Here is an 18,833-nt window from a genome sequence, read left to right as displayed (position 1 = left end):
AGCTAATCGGATCTATTATCAAGCGAGATTAGATCTAAGTTGAAGTGGGCTTGAATGGTAAAAAGAAATTAATGCGGTTGAATTACCGGTTTTACTGATTTACAAATTTCATGTTTATTGGTTTGTTCCTTAGTTTCTTCATCCACCTAAAACTTGTAATGGGGTGAAAACCCATCGAGAGACAGCCGGCACGAGTGCAATACACCCGCTCGATAAACTGAAGGGATTTCCTCACCTTGCGTGTACCATCTGCATGGCAGGGCCTGAATTAGTGCATTGGAGGAGTTGAGCGTTAAATTATTTTTTCTCTAAGAAAGTGCACTAATTTCTATTCCAAAAATAATAACTCAAAATGGAACACATAAAAAGTCAACTCAAAGAATTCACATATTTCTTTACCCCTAATGAAATTTACGAAATCTGGATTATTCGATTTACACCAAGCTCCTCCGTTGTACCCGTCAAAGCTCCCAGGCGACTTGACCAGCTGCCCCGAAACAGCTGCAATGTAACCTCAGGTAAGCGGCAAACTGTGCCGCCATGTTGGTTGCATGTCAGAAAATTATAATTCCCATGCCGCTTCACATTGCTAATGGCCCTTACACGCACCTTAAGAGTACTATGCGAAACTCCAGTTTTGAGACACACTTTTTTAGCTTATTTTCGCATTTCTTTTCAACTGTAATCGAAAAATAACATTAATGACAGTCAAAACGAAGTGAAGAGATTCAGTATGTTGCAAAAGAAAAGAGAATTTTTAAGTTTTACTGGCAAATAACGGAGAGTCTAAATACTTGGACCACCAGGTATATTATCTCCCCCACGGCATGTGTGATTCCAGGAGCACATGTCGGGCGTAAGCCCACAAATGAACTCGGGATTTCGGGGTGAATGCATCAAGTTTAGGAGAGGTTTTTGACTGAAATTACACTTGTTTTTAGTTTAAAATCCGTCAGTTGATCGTGAATTAAGCAGTGTAGAGAATTGGAGAATGAAAGCTCGGAAGGGTGCGAATAACCAGGGAAGGTGTTCTGGCAGGAGAGTGATACGCCATTCAAATCGGGTAAGAAGAAAAGACGTGTGTGATGACAAAATAATAATTATAATAATTTAACGCTTAAGACATCAAAAAAAGCAAGAATGTGCATTTATTTAATTTGTCTGCCCCTTCGGTGAGGCACCTGGGGATCTTAATATTTAAAGTTAGGATTTCTTTAGGTCAAAAATAGAGGTGTCCAGTAGTAGCACCAAAATGATAACAAATTTTGGGGACGTTCCTGAATTCTCAAGTTGAAGTCAAATTGAATTTCGGACACTTTAAAAGGTTTCGGAGGTTCCCTTCTCAAAAATAGACCGTCTAGTGACGTACCAGTATGTAAAAAATATTTATTAAAGCCTCGAAAACCTACCTATTATACATACGTATCGAATTGACAAACTCTTTTGGAGACACACCCCTGGTCTAGAAAATTAAACAAAATGAAAGGTATCTCTTTTTTAAGCTTCTCGCAGTTCTTCAGTTCAAAAATAGAGGTGTCCCGTAGCATACTAAGAAATAAAGCATTTTTAAACTCCACAAGGAAAGCAAAATGCATTAATATTTTAAAACTCTTTGGGGACATTCCCGAGTTTTAGATTAAAAGAAAATCGAATTTCCGACATTTTCTATTATTCCAGACTTCTTCAGCTCGAAGCAGATAGTCCAGTGGGTCACCAAGACATAACAAACCAAGCTTTTTGTAAATAAATTTCTCTTAAGCAATTCATAAATTATTGACACTGTTATCTGCGTGTTTATGTTCGTCAAAGATGATCGTAAGAGGTCTGACAACAATTCCTTTAAATTCCTTACGGAGTAAGGAGATAAAGACCATAGTGCACGTTGCGCACAGCCATTCCGCATGCGTGCTTATTTGATGCGCACGGTAACCGCCGTCCTCTGCTTTCCATTTGGTGACATGCTCCCCTAGGAGACATTTCAGTATAATTACAGTTTATAACGTTATCTCAACTACATCCAAACCTTGACCTTTAAAACTTACCTTCATATTGCCCGTATGCAATAAACGCACAGGTCACGCAGACTATGAAAGATACCACACCAATTACTGCTATAATAATGCGCACCATTGTGGTTTTTCTCTGCCCAATCACTGGGGAAATTTTAATGTATAGATATGACTGTAAATGTCTCTGGTTACGACCATTTTACGGGCAGAAAATATTCTCAAACCTGTAAAGCCATGTAGACAGTAGCACCCCCAAAAGTCATGATAGCGGCGACCCAGTGGAAGACAAAAATGCTGGTTTCTTGAAAATTCGCCACCAAATTCATTCCCGACCCCGCGACGTAACCGAAAAAGCAGGCTATTCGGTTCACATTATACTTATCCTCTATGTGGTGCTTGTGGAAGATTTCCTGCACCTGCAGGTACTTCAGGTACATAGCGAAAAAAACTGAAAAGATATCGCTAGTGCTGTTACTGGCAACGCTGTCTGACACCTGATTGGCCACTTCGATTTTCGAGTGTGCATGGCCAATCACGGCATCCTTAACGTTTCCCCTACTCGGAATTTTCGTAGATACTTACTTAGAATTGAGGCAATGTTGAGCGATTGTCCGAAAATGCAACTTTCGGGCGGAAAAGTGCCGGTATCGCTGATATATGGTAACAAGTATGTCACGTGCTCGTAAACGATATAAGACAAATAAAATCTAAAAATGTTAATTACCACCCAACTTTGATACTAATCCAAAACTTACGTGATTAAGGCGGTACCGCCGACCAAAGCAACGATGGCATAGGGCAGATACTGGATAATGGTACCCATAACTGAAACACCCTCAGGTCAGCAGAAATGCGACGAATAACACGTGTCGTTTTACAGGAAACACTGAGTTAGGTAAAACGAAAAATCGAAGCCTGAGATGTCACATTGTTTTCAATGACTTCTTGTAGGTGTGCGACACGTTAATGACACCACAAATAACTGTTATTTTAAATGAAGCACGAGTACTTTGTTTCTATTCAATTCAATTGACGTTAGATGATACATTACGGGCAGATCTATAATTTGTATCGTTTTGAACTTTGACTGGATAATTTGCGTCGAAAACTAGTTTTGCCGACCTTTTTATTTATGACCTACCTACAGCGCTGTGCTATTCCAGGCCAAAGAGCAAGACCACGTGACTGAGATGCTCAAACTGTGTCTGCAAAAAATTGCCGAACTCCAAGCGGAACTGGAAGAGGAACCTCAAAGCCCTCACGATCCGGAAGTTGAGGGTTACGTTGCCTGCGCCACAGAAGCTTTGCGGTTCGGTTTATTACGAAAAATTAATTGAAACGTTTATTCGATTTTTTTTTTAGGTTTTTGTCAGCCCAAGGCCTTCCTCCCGACCATCCGATGGTGAAGGCGCTAGCTGAGAAGCTACTGATGGTCAACAGGAATTGATATCTTTCTATGAAGCAAACCGGTTACGTTTTGTAGTTTTTAATTTGAGAAACTCCTCATATACCAGTTTTACTTATCAAAAAGTACAGCTAAAAAATAATGCAACGGTATAGTTACCGTCGTATAAACAAGTTTTCTGCTAGATAGCCGGGGTAGCCAGGAATACTTTAGGAGGAAGGCTTCATGGGCGCAGGAAAAATTAAATCATCACGGGTTTAGGGGGAGGAAAGGGGTTCTAAACTGAACCAATATGCTTTCTTAACTACGTCTATGACTATAGGCATGTAATGAATTAATTGCCCAGGAAATTAGCAAAACTGTAAATCTAGTCATTATAGGAATTAAGTTTTGCACAATTCTAGTCATTTTTTTTGTATACACGGTAATTAGTAGGTAATAAAAAATATATTTATTGTCAGTAATACTTGTTTTATTGACAAAAAAACAAACTAATTATGATCAAAAACAAATAAAGTTGTTTCTTCTGCATATTTTCTTACAATTTTTTGCGCGTACGCGGAAATCTCGACCATTTGCAGTTTGTAAGATTGCTTTGTCTGTAGACGAATGTTGGATAAACGTATCTGTGGTGTTTGAGTGTAAAGATATACTCAAAAACACGACGAAAATGATCACTTCTGTATTTTTTCATAATGTACACTTGCAGTTCTCTTTATGATACAAACTGCGACGTTTGTAGTGAGGACTCTTAATGACGCAAAGAATCGTTAAGGGGTCATAACGACAACTGACAAATTGACGTCATGTGCACACGTTTCCTGCCCCCTTCCCCAACAAATTGAGGAGCTGTGTCTGGATTTGCCCCTTTTTAATTTAAAAAATTAAAGAATATGGCCTTTGGAAATCTGAAAACCGACAAGGGAGTTGGCGAACTCAACAAGTTCCTCGAGGATAAAAGCTATATCAACGGGTAAGCTCCTAAAACCTGCAAAACTGCCTGAAAAGTAGAAGTGAGGTTAGAAATTCGTCGTGCTTCTCAAAAATGTGTTATCTAATTTATTGGTATGCTTATCATGACTGAATTACAGCCCGTCTTGAATATTTCAATCGAATGGGACAAATTGAAAGCCCTGATTAAATATATTGAAGACTGCATTTTATGTTAGATAGAAAGTTTCTTATTTGGCAGAATTCATCATATTAAGATTAAGGAGGACTTGTTATCAACCACCATAATCATAACTTCTACATATAGTGCTGCGAGGAGAATACCTGTTTTCACTCCTGTTTAATTAGTATTTTGTTGTTCCCTTTGAAGAAGTTGATTTGTTCAACAGTAAAAAAGATTAAAAACGAGTATTTGATTCAATTGTATTCTTGTTTAATAATTGTTTTGATTTTTCACAAATTTCAGCTACCAAATTTCAAAATCTGATATTGACACTGCAAACCAGCTTGCCAAGGCACCAAATGCAAACCAGCCACATGCTCTTCGATGGTACAACCACATCAAATCCTTCACCGCTGAAGAACTAAAAAGCATTGGGGCTTCTCCATTGGCAGCTGGAAAACCCACTATAACTCCTGCAGCTGAGCATGATGATGATGGTGATGATTTGGACCTGTTTGACTCAGACACTGAAGAAGATGCAGAAGCTGCAAAGATCCGTGCAGCAAGGCTTCAAGCCTACTCAGAAAAGAAAGCCAAAAAGCCTGAACTAATTGCCAAGTCCAGTGTCATATTGGAAGTGAAACCCTGGGATGACGAAACTAACATGAAAGAGATGGAGACCTGTGTGAGGAACATTACCATGGAGGGTCTGTTGTGGGGGGCATCAAAACTTGTGCCTGTGGGTTATGGGATTAACAAGCTACAGATAATGTGTGTGGTGGAGGATGAAAAGGTGTCCATTGATGAATTAACAGAGAAGATCCAGGAATTTGAAGACTTTGTCCAATCAGTTGATGTTGCTGCTTTTAATAAAATTTAAATGTTTTGTAACTCTCAAATGATTTCTTAACAATGAAATATATTTTTCTTCAAATTACATGTCCGACTTCATTAATATATAAAACATTATATAATTTCAAACCATCAGCAAAGCTAGATTTCTTATCTACTAAATATTGTGTAAATTTTTGGGGCTTACGATAGTAATTCTTTTGCTCTCTGGGTTCTAAAAAGTCTGCTAATACAGGCTCTTGGCATTTCTGGTAAACTGGGCTTTTAGTTACAACATGCTTTTGAATTTTGACTTCACTATTTTCCAGTGGAATTAAGTCTTTAAACACTGGCTGGTCATAAGGGATATTTACTTTTCGAGATATCTAAGAGTTTATAATACAGACACAAATATTAAAAACAATTATCAATATTCACCTTTTCCTCAAACGCAAGTTTGCTAGCTTTATCGACATCCGAGAGGCTTTTGGTTTTACGAGGCTTCACCAGTTCATCTGCTTTTCTGGATAATTTGAGGGCACTGTGAATTTCAGGTAAGTCAAATCTGATTTTTGGCTCAGGTTGAGTTTTTGGAGCCTGCTGTGGTTTGGAACTGGTCATGCAAGAAGATTCCACATCGGTTGCAATCGAAGATTTGAAGGGAAATGATTTTATTGTTTGGGCTACAGGTTGTTTAGGGTTTCTTACTAAAGTTTTCTTTACGGATGAGCATTTCGGTTTGTTCATTGTTATGTAAAAGATGCCGATAAGCTTGGAAACTAGAAAAGAAATAAATGTTTAATTTCAATGGGTAACATTTAAAAATTAGTCACAATTGAATGTTTATAACTTAATTAAAATTTGTAATGGTTCACAATTTAGGTTAGAAACAAAGTTTACATTATTTACACAGCACTGCATTAGAAACTTATTTCTCATGGACTTGTCAATAATGACATTTGAATGACAATGGACTTTAAAAAAGCATGGTGTATGATTTCTTTCTTTTGTAAACTTTCAAGGACTAAATTGAATTTTATCGCTACTTTAACTCAAGTTTTGGCAAAATAACTTAGAATTAAACATTTTTTGTGCTGCAGAAAAATGAGTCAGGATTACCATTCAGAATCCAATCGAGAAAGGTGAGAATTTTGTGCGGTAAATTTGTGAGCGAGAGCTCAGTTTATCCTGAGTGTTTCCTAATGTTTTCATTGAGGGACTGACCATTGTAGCCCTTGTTATATGTTTCTGTAATCACGTTTCTGGTGTATCAAAATCAGATGTATCTCTCAGGGTTAATTATGTTAAATATAAGGAACCTGTGAGTTTGGCTAATAGTGTTGCCAATAGATTTGGTCCCTTAAGCCTTTAAACATGATTTATATAAACCCACAGGTTGTGCTAATGATGGTGTAACATTCAAACTGTGAGTAAGATCACCTTTCTTAACGTCCTGAAGTTTGTTACAACTCTACTTGATAGACATTTTGTATGGTTTGTCAACATATAGTAAATAATTCCCATTTTGCTATTTTCAGTTCACCAGATGATGATTTCTCAAAACGTAGTATACTCTCCAAGATAGACAAATCTGTATTGAAGAGGTATAAATTATCTGTAATGGGGTTTACCCCGAGGTCAGCACCATTCCCCCTCAACAGAACAGAACATCTTCTGGACAGAACTATTGATGACCCTTCAAAAATTTGCGCCTATGTCCACCAGCGTAAAAGTATGTTTCTATCTCATTAGTTTGACCCTTACTTACTCCTATAACTCTCCAACAGGTTATCCCCCACAGGTACCAATTTTCGGACCTGGCATTAAGGTAAATCAAGAATTCACTGGGGATCGAAAAGTATTACATTCTGGAACAAAGAAAAAACAACAGAAACGAGAAAGAAATCGATCAAGGTCACGAAGTCGCAGACCTGAAAGGAGATCTAGTAAAAGAAGCACAGATCACAGTAGAAGCAGAAACAGAGAGAGAAGGAGTGAAAGCAAAGAAAGGAGTCGAAGGAGAAGTAGATCTCGAAGTACATCCAGAAAGTATAGGTCTAAAAGTCGGGAACGGCGACACAGTCGTGATAAACATAAAGCGCGAGGTAGTTCCCGACACAGTAGGAAATCGAGGTCACGTTCCAGATCTGCAGGACGAAGTAGGAGGCGGTCAATTTCACCTCTGCAACCTGGGGAATACCGACCTGGACATCCGGATCTTGCTTTGTCTGTTGAGGAACGAAGGAACAGAAGGCCGCGAAGTTCAAGTCCTAGGTAAGATTTCTCTTCTTATTTTTGTTTATTTAGTACTAATTAAATTATATAATTGTCAAGCGGGTCATCGGATAGATACAGGTCGAGTCAAAGCACCTTCACCTCTTCAGGTTAGAAAATTGCAGAAATACTTGTACTATTTAGACTAAACATTTTTTTTTTAAAGAGAGGTCTAGATCAACAAGATCTTCTCGATCACCACACAAAAGAGACAGAGAACATTCCAGGCCTGCATCCGCAATGCTCATGCCGACCATGGACTTTGGTTACTATGATGTTAGAATATAGCCTAATTTTAAATTCCAGGCAATGTTATTCCGTTTATTTCCAGGGCTACAACCCCATGCCAATGCATCCTTACAGAGCTCAATTCCCGATGATGGATCCCCATTTCTATTATCCCAGGATGTACACGCCAGGGATGATGATGCCTCGAATGCCCATGGGGCCTATGATGCATCGCATGCTACGGCCGCGATTGTCGGTTTACAACCAGGGGAATAAGCCTGTTGAGGTCAAACCGGTTACTGGTACAAGTGAGGAGCAAAGGGAGGGAGTGGTCATTGAAGAGACGAGCACGAGTACTGGGCCAACTGAGAGAGTTACCTCAACAGAAAAGAATAATGAAGACGAAGCAAACGTTAGTGAGAAAAAGAATGATTGATTGACTTATACTTTGAGCTGTACATACTGTAAATTGTAAGGAAGATTATTGCTAGTACAGTGATACATTTGATTATGTCATTTTTTTTTTATAAATTTATTTTCTTACTTAATAAAAGAAAATTATGTAGAGGGTGGTCAAATTTGCACGTTTCGAATAGGAAACTCATTACCTATCGGGGAAACAAAGTGCTCCCAAGATACTTCTTTGAGATAACTTGATATAAAAATAAAGAGAAAAGTTTACCTGAGATTTCGTGTTTTAAATCTTCGTTATCCAGATATCTATAGAGTAATAACCTCCATATTATATAGTTTTTAGCTACTGTCGTTTGCGAGATATTGCAGCAAAGCTTTTAGCGAATAGGAAAATACCTTTTTGGGGACGTAAACTCGTTTTCTGTGCTCATGTCCGATTATTAATCAAAGTTTTTTGTGGTTGCTCGATTATTCAATTCGAATTCCTCAATCAATTTAGAAAATTCCATCGTTATTTTTTAACTTTCTTTAGCTTATTTGGGAAAATAACATAGAAAACACTAATTTGACTTTCTGTCTTGTACGGAGTGCGCAGGTATAGATTTTCTTACAGACTCCTGTAAATTAAGCTTTCACAATCGTTCGAAATTAAAATGACGCTCGTTCCGGTTCCTTTTAATGTTCCGAACGGAACTTCTTTTAATGTTTCGAACGGAAATGTGAATAAGGATATTTCGAAGCGTTTGAATCCAAATCGAAACGTAATCATCTGTCACGCGGCATACACAAAACAAGGATAGAGCATCTATCGCAAATGAAAGATCATTTTCTGTCCTTACCTGTTATGTGCAATGTGGAAGACAGATATACTCTCTAGGTATATAAATACCAGTGGTCTCCTTACTTCCGATCATTTCATCAAAGAAGCTTCCGGGGTTCGAGACTCAGTTATAGTGCCAGAGATTCAGAAGAAAACAGCAAAACTGAAAATGAGTGAATTTTTTAAAAGAAGACTAGAACGATCTGGGTAAGTCAGAGTTCCCTGTATCTTGAGCGCTAGATTCAATGCTAATTAACGAAAAGTTTGTGCTGAATTTCAATAGTAAACGCTTAAGAATAGGTACCTAACAGTCCAATTAAGTACATGAAAGTCTCGCAAAAGCATTTGTTCAGGAGTGTCTGATAATATTTTGATTAATAAATTAAAATATTATAATTCTGTATAAAAAAGCACATAACTGATCCAGTCACATGTTTGCAACTATCCCTGATAAGTAACTTCCATGAGCAAAGATTCAGAAAAACATTATATATTATCTGGAGAGCCACAGGCCTCTGTCTGTGGCTCCATTTTGTTAACGCTGAAGGCTGAGATTCTAGAGACAAGTGAAAAATCCCACCAAACCCATAAAAATCGTTTCGCTTTAGGACAGACTAATGGTGTCCACTTGGAACAGGTCAGGTTCCTTGAGGTATATGTGGACCTGAAGTTCATGTGAAAATCTTATACCAGGTCCATGGTACGCAAATGAAGCAAGAACTTATCTTCCCTTAAAAACTCCCAGGGGTTTAGGGATTCAAGCGTGTTCGCCATCCAGAGGAGGTGCGTGTCATGCGTGGTTTAGGGCTCTGAGATTGATGCTACTATCTCTTTGTCAATCCCAGGGTCCTAATGCCTGCATTACTAAGTGTTCCTTCAATGTGGTATATTTATACTTACATGTTTATTTTACACAGTTTAGATTAGGCCAGATTAGTTCAGGTTAGTATGTGCGTACAATACCATTCACCCTTTTTCGAGGGCATGGATGCCAGCCCTAGAATACAAGAGAAAAATTGCTGTTAAATGGAAAATTAACAGAACTAAAGCGTATAGATAATGTGCGTGTAAGACATGTAAAACGCCCTGTAAATTCTCCGAATGTATCGCTGTTCCTCAGCGATTTTTAACATGAGGCACCTAGACATTTTGAAAGGGTCATTTAAGGTAAGAGATTGGTGTTTGGTCATTGTCCGTAATTTAACCTTGCTTGAAGCTTTACTACCTGCGCTGGCGATTGCTTTAAACCTTATTTGTCAGGTTTAAGTTCTTTTGATGTGGTGGACCTCGTGTTGGATAAGCAAGCGCGATCCATGAGTATTGAACAAGAGGCCGCATATGGGTTTTTATTAGAGAAAATAGGTGCACGTTCTTTGATTTTATGCTACTTTTCTAATGATTCCCCGGTAAGGATGCTGCGTTTCATTTAGTTGCGTGACCACTATCAGATGAATACATACAATGTAACCTGTGACATCCTTAATTTTTAATGCAATTTAATTGTTAATGCCCCTTTTTTGGGAGATCTAGAGGTTTCGTCCATAGAAAATCTCCCATGTTCCTTAGGAATTCTATATATGATTTTTCTTTGTTTTATGAGAGCTTTACACGTGGTGGGTTTTATTTGTTTTTTTGCGGCAACATGAACAACTAGTTTTAAACGTATCAAACATGATTAATGTTTTCCACAGAGCATGCCAGAAATGCCCCGCAAGATCTCCAGTGAGAGAGCTAGAACGACAACCCATCGATAACGACATAGCTCGGAGGGTTGACCCAGTGGCCCCTGAGCAGGGTCCCAGCTCCGCTCATTGTTCAAGACGTATGTAATAATTGTTTATACATAATGATTTATATTTCAGCGTGAACTTCATGCCCCATTGTTGTCTTTCCACTTGAAAATTTTTGAAATGAGTTGATCATCTAAGTGTTTGAAGAGGGTTAATACTACAAAAAAATTCTTGAAACGATTTTGTTGCATGCTTTACATAGATATTTGAAGATTTTTGTTTAACAAGTTGATTAGAAGCCAAGCAGAAGGAAGAATCAAGAAAGAAGATGCCACAGCACTCAATTTATCGCAATAAAATATGGTTTATTTGATGAAACATTTTGCATGTCTAACAGTTTTATCACTATTTTTAGTGGTAGCACTAGATCTGTATTTCACATAAATATTCAAGTACACCAATTTGATTTAGAGACAAGATGGGTGAATTATCGAGCATCATCCGAAAGCATCGATGGGAGGGTTGAAGCTCGAGGAACTTCCTCAAATAGGTACTTTAGCATTTTTTAGTTTCAATTTCGTTAAAATATTCCTCAGAAATACTCAAGTGTTAATGCAAATTCAGGGTTGATGAAGGCGAATGCAGAAGAACACGAAAATCAAGATCGACACGCAGGCATCGCAGAAGACAAAGGCAAGAATTTGAAAATAGTTACTTGTTTCACAGGGCAAAAAGCAGCAAATTTGTGCTTTCGGCCGAGTAAAACATTTTTTCTCCGATTGGCATCGATTAGTCATTTTTAAATTCAGTTTTTGTATGTTTCCAACATGTATTTCAAAAGTTTTTTACTTTTGTTGCCTAAGCAATTGGAAAATTTTACTGCTGCTGATCTATCAAATTCATAGTAAACAAAAGACTTTAATTTCTAATCATCAAAAGGGTTCGTTTTTAGGCTGGACATTAAAGGTCCTATTTTATGAGCTCTTTGATGTCTTTAAAAATTCACTTTTTATGTCAATCAGAGGGAAAAAAAAAGTTGTCTAATTATCGTGCTTATGCTATTATTAGAAGAAGCAGAAGCTTCACCAGCCATGAAAGAAATTATAGAAGATCCAGGAGCTCTAGTTCAAGTGTGGAAGAAATGGGAGGCTCGCGGCGGAGACGTAATAGCACCAGCAGTTCAGATCAATCTAGTCAGCGATTATCAATTAATCATGATGAACAGATGCTTCACGAGCATTATGAATATGAATATGGTTATTATGATGGGGCATATCAATATGATTGCCCTTGGGAGGAAAGTGAGTGTGACAGGGGTTATCATTCTTGCTAACAGTTTGTTTGGTGTGGCTGGTGATATTGTAATATGTATATAAAAGGAAAATTTTATTTTAACTAATTAAACATAATTTTTCGTGATTTTAAATGTGTTAATAAAAAATGTTTTAAAGAACAAGATATAGTGTTTGGTCCCTTACTTTCTTTGAACTCCATTTTTGCCCTAGAAACGTTTGTCCAAGCTGAATTGGGACTCAAAATACGTCCAGTTTGACTATTGTTTAGAGCATAGGTTGTTTACAGTATATTGGTTATGATTATCGATTTGCTCTTTTGGGTTGTCCATTTTTGTATAAAATCAGTGGATAAGTTTAGAAATAAATTTAAAGAATAGGGGATATTAGATTTCGGTCAATTACGCTTAAAAATTAATTAAAATTTATAACTTACAAACGTCTGCAACTGAGGTTAGAATTCGACGTTTCCTTTATCTAGGTGGCCTGAACTAAAAATCTTGTTTTTGTTTTCAAAGTATTGTCAAAAATGTCATTTAAATGACAATGGACTCCCATGTGACATGAAGTATGTTTTTTTTCTTTAGTAAACTTTTAACAACCAAATTGAATTTTATTGCTATTTTAACTTAAGTTTTGGTGCAATAACTTAGAATTAAATATTTCTTGTGCTACAGAAAAATGAGTCAGGATTACCATTCAGAATCCAATCGAGAAAGGTGAGAATTTTATGTAGTAAATTTGTGAGTGAGGGCTTAGTCTATCCTGAATGTTTTCTAGTGAATTCACTGAAGGCCTGACTATTGTGGCCCTTATTATGTGTTTCTTTCATTACGTTTCTAGTCTATTTAAATCAGATGTATCTCTCAGAACTAATTATGTTAAATATAAGGAATCTGTGAGTTTGGCTAATAGTGTTGCCAATAGATTTGGTCCCTTAAGCCTTTAAACATGATTTACATAATGCCATAGGTAGTATTTATAATTTTATAATATATCACTTACAGGTCAGATCAACTTTCTTAACACGATTATGTTTATTGTTGCTATACTGGAGAGTTATATGCAGCTCTAGCTCAAATTAATTAATATAATGTCTCATTACACTTTGTGTAATTGAGTTATTGGAAAAGTAATTGTTTCTTGAGTAGCCAGCTCCAGATACAGAGCCTGTATCATACATCTGCCTTTACGATATAACACCGTTAATATGGGCTGTCTCCAGTTCCAGCACAAAGCAATATACAATATTATGGAAATCCTCTATTTCCTACTTAATAGGGCCTTTATGATACCACTAGATCTTCCAGTATTTCAATAAATTAACACTGAAATTTGATTTTTAAATCTTTAATAAAACCCTTTCTTGTGCAATTTTGTGAATACTTCCTTTTAAGCATTATTCCTGCATTAAGTGCACATATTTCTCATTTACTAGCTATAAGAGCTTTTCAATCCACAAATTTAGAGCTATCTTTTATCATAAAATCCATTTGGAGTTAAATACTAAAAAAAATATAATAAACAAGAAAATAGGAGTCATTTGGGAATGCTACCACCTCTGTTCTCAGGTGATATATTGTAACGTCAATAAGGTAAAAATAAGAAATGAGTTTTTTAGGAAATTGGCAAGAAATATATAAATATTAGCCCATATTCTGTTAGCATGTAATAATTCCCATTTTGCTATTTTCAGTTCACCAGATGATGACTTCTCGAAACGTAGTATACTCTCCAAAATAGACATATCTGTATTGAAGAGATACAAATTATCTGTAACCCGGATTGCGTCGGGATCAGCGCCATTTCCTTTGAACAGAACAGAACACCTTCTAGACAGAACAATTGATGATCCTTCAAAAATTTGTGCTTATGTCCACCTTCGTAAAAGTGCGTTTCTGTCCTATCAATTTAACTCTTATTTACTCCCATAACTTTCCAACAGGCTACCCCCCACAGGTACCAATTTTTGGACCAAATATTAAGGTAAATCAAGAGTTTACTGGGGATCGGACAGTGGTACGTTCTAGAAGAAAGAAAACATCACAATCACAACGGCAAAGGAATAGATCAAGATCACAAAGCCGTAGGTCTGAAAGAAGATCTCGTAGAAGAAGTGGAGACCGCAGCAAAAGCAGAAATAGAGAAAGGAGGAGCGAAAGTAAAGAAAGGAGTCGAAGAAGAAGTAGATCTAGGAGTACATCCAGGAACTATAGATCTAGAAGTCGGGAACGAAGGCGCAGTCGTGATAAGCACAAATCGCCAGGCAGTTCCCGGCACAGCAGGAAATCAAGATCTCGCTCTAGATCTGCAGGACCAAGCAGAAGGCGATCAATATCACCTTTGAAACCTGGAGAATACCGTCCTGGACATCCGGATCTTGCTTTGTCTGTTGAAGAACGGAGGCATAGGAGGTCGAGAACGCATAGTCAAAGTCCGAGGTAGATTTCCTTCCCTATTTTTGTTAACTTAGTACTGATTAAATTGTATAATTGTCAAGGGGGTCAACGGACCCATACAAATCAACTCGAAGCAGAGAAAGATGCTCTTCAGGTTAGAAAATCATAGGAATATTTGTGTACGTAACGTAAAACGTATATATTTTTTTAATAGAGAGGTCTAGGTCAAAAAGATCTTCCCGATCACCACACAAGAGACACAGGGAACATTCCAGGTCTTCATCCGCAGTACTTATGCCGACAATGGACTTTGGCTACTATGACGTTAGAATGCAGCCTAATTTCAAATTCCAGCCAATATTATCACGTTTATTTCCAGGGCTACAACCCCATACCAATGCATCCTTATAGAGCTCGATTCCCGATGATGGAACCTCATTTTTATTATCCCAGAATGTACCCGCCAGGGATGATGATGCCTCGAATGCCTATGGGACCGATGATGCAACGCATGCCAAGGCCACGATTGCCAGTTTACAACCAGAGGAATAAGCCTGTTGAGGTCAAACCAGTTCCTGTTCCAAATGAAGAGCAAAGTGAGCGAGTTGTCATTGAAGAGGCGAATGGCAATGCTGCTCCAATTGAAAGAGTTTCCTCAACAGACAAGCATAGTGAAAATGAAGTGAATGATAATGAAAAAAAGAATGATTGACTTATGCTGTTTCTTATCCGTATGTGCTGTAAATTGTAAGGAAGGTTGCTGCTAACAGAAAGATGTATTAAATAGAAAATGACAAAATCAGGTATTATAATATACTTGATTTTCTCATTTTTGTTTTTTTTTGTAAATTTCCAAACTTTATTAAGAAAATGCATGTGCAGGGTGATCAAATTTACACATTTTTAATGGAAATCTTATCAACTATTGAGAAAACAAAAATGCTTTCACAGGGCTACCTCTTTGACACAAATCAATTGCTCTCCACATAATTTTGGGTTTTGCAATCGTTGAATTTCTTTGCTTTCTTGTGAGAGATAATTAATTTTCTTGATGTGCAAAATGAAAAGTTTATAATAGATATATAAATTTTGAGGGCATACAATTAATATTATGTGTCTTTTCTTCAAAGGCAAACTTGCTTGTTACGTCCATGTTTGAAAAGCTCTTAATTTTATTTCACATGGGCTTTACAAGTTAGTAGATTAGTTAGGTTAGTAGTATTGCAGATCTCCAGTTCGTCAAGTCTAATTTGTAGTTCAGGCTAAACTTGCAGGGTTTTGTGAAATGTGGGACTCATCGACCAAGGAGATCCAGTATTGCTTATAGTGGAAGAGTTGAAGGGAATCGATTTTATTGTTTGGGGTACGACTCGTTTAAGGTTTGTAGCTAGAGTTTTTTTTATGAATTTGCTTTATTGGTTTATCCATTTTTTTATGAAATGAGTGGATAAATTTGAAAACAGATAAAACAGAGGCTACCTGATTTCAGTCAGTAAGGCTTAAGAATTAGTTAAAATTTGACGATTTTTACTTAAATACTTAAAATTTAAAACTTACAAAGGTTTAAAATTTTAATCAAAGGTTGAGCTTCCAGCTACACACGGCACAGGACCAACTTGCTTTTGTTTGTACCCTGTGTTTAAAATGTCAATAGTTTTGGTGAAATGACAGTGACAGTGACAGGATCGACCCTTCAAAAAGGCACATTTATGTTTTTTTCTCTTTAAATTTTCAAGGAAAATCGCAAGTTTTGTTGCTATTTTAAAAGAAGTTTCGGTGTAATTAACTTAGAATTATATATTTCTTGTGCTACAGAAAAATGAATCAAGATTACCATTCAGAATCTAATCGAAAAAAGTAAGAACTTTATGTAGTAAATTTGTGAGCGAGAGCGCTTTCCATCCTGAGCGTTTCCCTAGGAATTTATTGAGGGCCTGAGCGTTGTGCCCCTTGTTATATGTTTCTGGTCTATTACAATCAGACATATTTTTGAGGTGCAACTATGTTAAATATAAAAAACCAGTGTGTTTGGCTAATCCAGCATTGCCAGTAGATTTACTGAAAAAATCTCCAAATAATTCCTGAATTGTCATCTCATTCTGCTAGATCTCAGAGTAAAATAAAACAAAGTATTTTAAGAGTTGTGTACAACTAATTTCTCTATAAGGTAGTGAATGTACCCCATTCTGCTCTCCAAAATTTTAAACTATAAAATACTGTGAAACTTCCCTTGGAAACTGCACCAACTTTTTGTCTGTTGGCAATTGCCCAATCAATCAAACAAAATCACCTTCAACATGATAAAAGTCAGATCTTTAGAGAGTTACATGTTTCCAGACACAGTCAACTTTGTATTATTTTTTCCTTTAACATTACCATTTCTTAAAAATAATTTTTAATATTCAATGTAGCATAATATCTTACATTGTAAAAGTGACATAATACTATATTAAGATTCAAGTTTCATAAGAGCACATTGTCCAAGCACACCATTTGTGTCTAAGCATGCAAATCCAAGTTTACATAAAGAGAATCACGAGCCTAGTGATGAGCTCATGACGGATGACTCTGCCAATGGTAAAATATTAATTTTAATTTTGTACCCCGTTCTTTAATTTATTTATACTTGTAGTAAATAATTCCCATTTTGCTATTTTCAGTTCACTAGATGATGATTTCTCAAAATGTAGTATACTCTCCAAGATAGACAAATCTGTTTTGAAGAAGTACAAATTGTCTGTAACTCGGTTTACGCCAGGGTCCTCGCCATTTCCCCTGAACAGAACAGAACATCTTCTGGACAGAACTATTGATGACCCTTCAAAAATTTGCGCCTACGTCCACCAGCGTAAAAGTATGTTTCTATCTCATCAGTTTGACTCTTACTTACTCCTATAAATCTCCAACAGGCTATCTCCCACAAGTACCAATCTTTGGACGTGGCATTAAGGTAAATCAAGAATTTACTGTGGATCGAAAAGTGTTACATACTGAAAGAAAGAAAAAACATCCGAAATGGAAAAGAAATCGATCAAGATCACGAAGTAACAGACCTGAAAGAAGGTCTAGTAGAAGAAGCACAGACCATAGTAGAAACAGGAACAGAGAGAGGAAAAATGAAAGCAAGGAAAGGAGTCGAAGAAGAAGTAGATCTAGGAGTACATCTAGGAAATATAGGTCTAGGAGTCGGGAGCGCAGGCACAGTCATGATAAACATAAATCGCGTGGCAGTTCTCGGCACAGCAGAAAATCAAGTTCTCGCTTCGAATCTGCAGGACGGAGCAGGAGGCGGTTAATTTCCCCTCTGCAACCTGGGGAATATCGGCCTGGACATCCGGATCTCATTTTGTCTATTAAGGAACGAAGGAATAGGAAGCAGCGCAGTTTAAGCCCTAGGTAAGATTTCTTATCTTATATTTGTTTATTTAGTTCTAATTAAGTTGTGGCATTGCCAAACGGGTCATGGGATAGATACAAGTCGAATCGAAGCACTGTCGACTCTTCAGGTTAGAAAATTGCAGGAATACTCGTGCCATTTAGGCTAAACACGGTTTTTTCTTAATAGAGAGATCTAGATCTACAAGATCTTCCCAATCACCATACAAGAAACACAGAGATTATCACAGTTCTTCACCCCTAGCGCTTATGCCGACAATGGACTTTGGTTACTATGACGTAAGAATACAGCATAATTTCAAATTCAAGGCAATTTTTTACTTTTTTTTTTCAGGGGTACAAGCCCATGCCAATAAATCCCTATAGAACTCGATTCCCAATGATGGAACCCCATTTCTATTATCCCAGGATGTACCCGCCAGGAATGATGATGCCTCGAATGCCTATGGGGCCTATGATGCCTCGTATATTGCGGCCGCGATTCTCGATGTACAACCAGGGGAATAAGCCTATTGAAATCAAACCAGTTACTGGTACAAGTGAGGAGCAAAGTGAGGGAGTTGTCATTGAAGATACGAGCGCGAGTATTGGGTCGACTGAGAGAGTTACCTCAACAGAGAAGCATAATGAGGGCGAAGCGAACGTTGGCGAGGAAAGAATGCTTAACTTATAGTGTTTCTCGTCTGTATGTGCTGTAAATTGTAAAGAAAATGGTTGCTAGTAGAGCGATATATTTAATTAAGATATTACAATATTTGCTTTTTTAATGGGAAATTCATCAATTGTTGAAAACAACACAAAGACTCTTTCAGGTCACTTTTTCGAGAAAAACCAACAGCACAATTATAAATCTTACGTGGTAACTTTGTCGTGCCAATATGATGATTTTAGTAGATTTTCTACAAGATTCTTGTAAATTAT

At 37.1% G+C, this 18,833-nt stretch overlaps 5 protein-coding genes across 9 annotated transcripts; 3 read left to right on the top strand and 2 right to left on the bottom strand.

Annotated features, from left to right (window-relative positions):
• The first annotated feature begins 482 nt into the window (after positions 1 to 482).
• insb (insensible) lies at positions 483 to 3,634 on the top strand. Its single transcript, XM_066406359.1, has 3 exons — positions 483 to 1,063; positions 3,173 to 3,318; positions 3,372 to 3,634. Exons 1-3 carry the CDS (start codon positions 992 to 994, stop codon positions 3,454 to 3,456), a joined length of 303 nt encoding a protein of 100 aa, XP_066262456.1. The 5' UTR covers positions 483 to 991; the 3' UTR covers positions 3,457 to 3,634.
• On the bottom strand, positions 1,495 to 3,083 carry LOC136419798 (DNA damage-regulated autophagy modulator protein 2-like). The gene is made up of 5 exons (XM_066406345.1): positions 2,765 to 3,083; positions 2,592 to 2,716; positions 2,242 to 2,457; positions 2,043 to 2,189; positions 1,495 to 1,966 (listed from the first exon to the last, which is right to left on the bottom strand). Exons 1-5 carry the CDS (start codon positions 2,830 to 2,832, stop codon positions 1,764 to 1,766), a joined length of 759 nt encoding a protein of 252 aa, XP_066262442.1. The 5' UTR covers positions 2,833 to 3,083; the 3' UTR covers positions 1,495 to 1,763.
• Positions 3,635 to 4,226: 592 nt separating the features above from the next.
• eEF1beta (elongation factor 1-beta) lies at positions 4,227 to 5,465 on the top strand. Its single transcript, XM_066394253.1, has 2 exons — positions 4,227 to 4,387; positions 4,832 to 5,465. Exons 1-2 carry the CDS (start codon positions 4,308 to 4,310, stop codon positions 5,406 to 5,408), a joined length of 657 nt encoding a protein of 218 aa, XP_066250350.1. The 5' UTR covers positions 4,227 to 4,307; the 3' UTR covers positions 5,409 to 5,465.
• LOC136411619 (uncharacterized) lies at positions 5,412 to 16,149 on the bottom strand. Of its 5 annotated transcripts, none has more exons than XM_066394296.1 (5): positions 16,074 to 16,149; positions 9,996 to 10,092; positions 9,115 to 9,258; positions 5,798 to 6,138; positions 5,412 to 5,745 (listed from the first exon to the last, which is right to left on the bottom strand). In XM_066394296.1, the coding sequence occupies exons 4-5, from the start codon at positions 6,104 to 6,106 to the stop codon at positions 5,458 to 5,460; spliced, it is 597 nt and encodes a 198-aa protein (XP_066250393.1). In that variant the 5' UTR covers positions 6,107 to 6,138; positions 9,115 to 9,258; positions 9,996 to 10,092; positions 16,074 to 16,149; the 3' UTR covers positions 5,412 to 5,457. The 5 variants fall into 5 exon arrangements, with proteins under 5 accessions (XP_066250393.1, XP_066250384.1, XP_066250368.1 ...); XM_066394287.1 differs by lacking the exon at positions 16,074 to 16,149 and adding an exon at positions 12,554 to 12,599; XM_066394271.1 differs by lacking the exon at positions 9,115 to 9,258.
• LOC136413502 (uncharacterized) lies at positions 6,321 to 18,756 on the top strand. The gene is made up of 14 exons (XM_066397094.1): positions 6,321 to 6,501; positions 6,898 to 7,091; positions 7,147 to 7,633; positions 7,694 to 7,743; positions 7,800 to 7,909; positions 7,965 to 8,295; positions 10,356 to 10,457; positions 11,894 to 12,126; positions 12,331 to 12,395; positions 13,814 to 14,007; positions 14,063 to 14,558; positions 14,618 to 14,670; positions 14,731 to 14,840; positions 18,247 to 18,756. Exons 1-14 carry the CDS (start codon positions 6,464 to 6,466, stop codon positions 18,583 to 18,585), a joined length of 2,802 nt encoding a protein of 933 aa, XP_066253191.1. The 5' UTR covers positions 6,321 to 6,463; the 3' UTR covers positions 18,586 to 18,756.
• Positions 18,757 to 18,833: the final 77 nt, after the last annotated feature.

This window comes from Euwallacea similis, chromosome 1 (genome assembly GCF_039881205.1).
Source record: "Euwallacea similis isolate ESF13 chromosome 1, ESF131.1, whole genome shotgun sequence".
Taxonomy (NCBI): domain Eukaryota; kingdom Metazoa; phylum Arthropoda; class Insecta; order Coleoptera; family Curculionidae; genus Euwallacea; species Euwallacea similis.
Note: the sequence above shows the minus strand (reverse complement) of the source record. Positions and strands in the feature narration are given on the sequence as shown.

What these genes read in the sequence shown, in the direction of transcription:
- insb (XM_066406359.1), top strand. Translation starts at nt 992, where the DNA reads ATGAAAGCTCGGAAGGGTGCGAATAACCAGGGAAGGTGTTCTGGCAGG. An exon ending in TGATACGCCATTCAAATCGG is followed by an intron (nt 1,064 to 3,172) that starts GTAAGAAGAAAA and finishes GTGCTATTCCAG; the next exon opens with GCCAAAGAGCAAGACCACGT. An exon ending in TGCGCCACAGAAGCTTTGCG is followed by an intron (nt 3,319 to 3,371) that starts GTTCGGTTTATT and finishes TTTTTTTTTTAG; the next exon opens with GTTTTTGTCAGCCCAAGGCC.
- LOC136419798 (XM_066406345.1), bottom strand. Translation starts at nt 2,832, where the DNA reads ATGGGTACCATTATCCAGTATCTGCCCTATGCCATCGTTGCTTTGGTC. An exon ending in GGCGGTACCGCCTTAATCAC is followed by an intron (nt 2,717 to 2,764) that starts GTAAGTTTTGGA and finishes TAACATTTTTAG; the next exon opens with ATTTTATTTGTCTTATATCG. An exon ending in CAACATTGCCTCAATTCTAA is followed by an intron (nt 2,458 to 2,591) that starts GTAAGTATCTAC and finishes ATATCTTTTCAG; the next exon opens with TTTTTTTCGCTATGTACCTG.
- eEF1beta (XM_066394253.1), top strand. Translation starts at nt 4,308, where the DNA reads ATGGCCTTTGGAAATCTGAAAACCGACAAGGGAGTTGGCGAACTCAAC. An exon ending in GATAAAAGCTATATCAACGG is followed by an intron (nt 4,388 to 4,831) that starts GTAAGCTCCTAA and finishes CACAAATTTCAG; the next exon opens with CTACCAAATTTCAAAATCTG.
- LOC136411619 (XM_066394296.1), bottom strand. Translation starts at nt 6,106, where the DNA reads ATGAACAAACCGAAATGCTCATCCGTAAAGAAAACTTTAGTAAGAAAC. An exon ending in AACTTGCGTTTGAGGAAAAG is followed by an intron (nt 5,746 to 5,797) that starts GTGAATATTGAT and finishes ATAAACTCTTAG; the next exon opens with ATATCTCGAAAAGTAAATAT.
- LOC136413502 (XM_066397094.1), top strand. Translation starts at nt 6,464, where the DNA reads ATGAGTCAGGATTACCATTCAGAATCCAATCGAGAAAG. An exon ending in CCGCGAAGTTCAAGTCCTAG is followed by an intron (nt 7,634 to 7,693) that starts GTAAGATTTCTC and finishes ATAATTGTCAAG; the next exon opens with CGGGTCATCGGATAGATACA. An exon ending in CAGAGAAAGATGCTCTTCAG is followed by an intron (nt 14,671 to 14,730) that starts GTTAGAAAATCA and finishes TTTTTTTAATAG; the next exon opens with AGAGGTCTAGGTCAAAAAGA.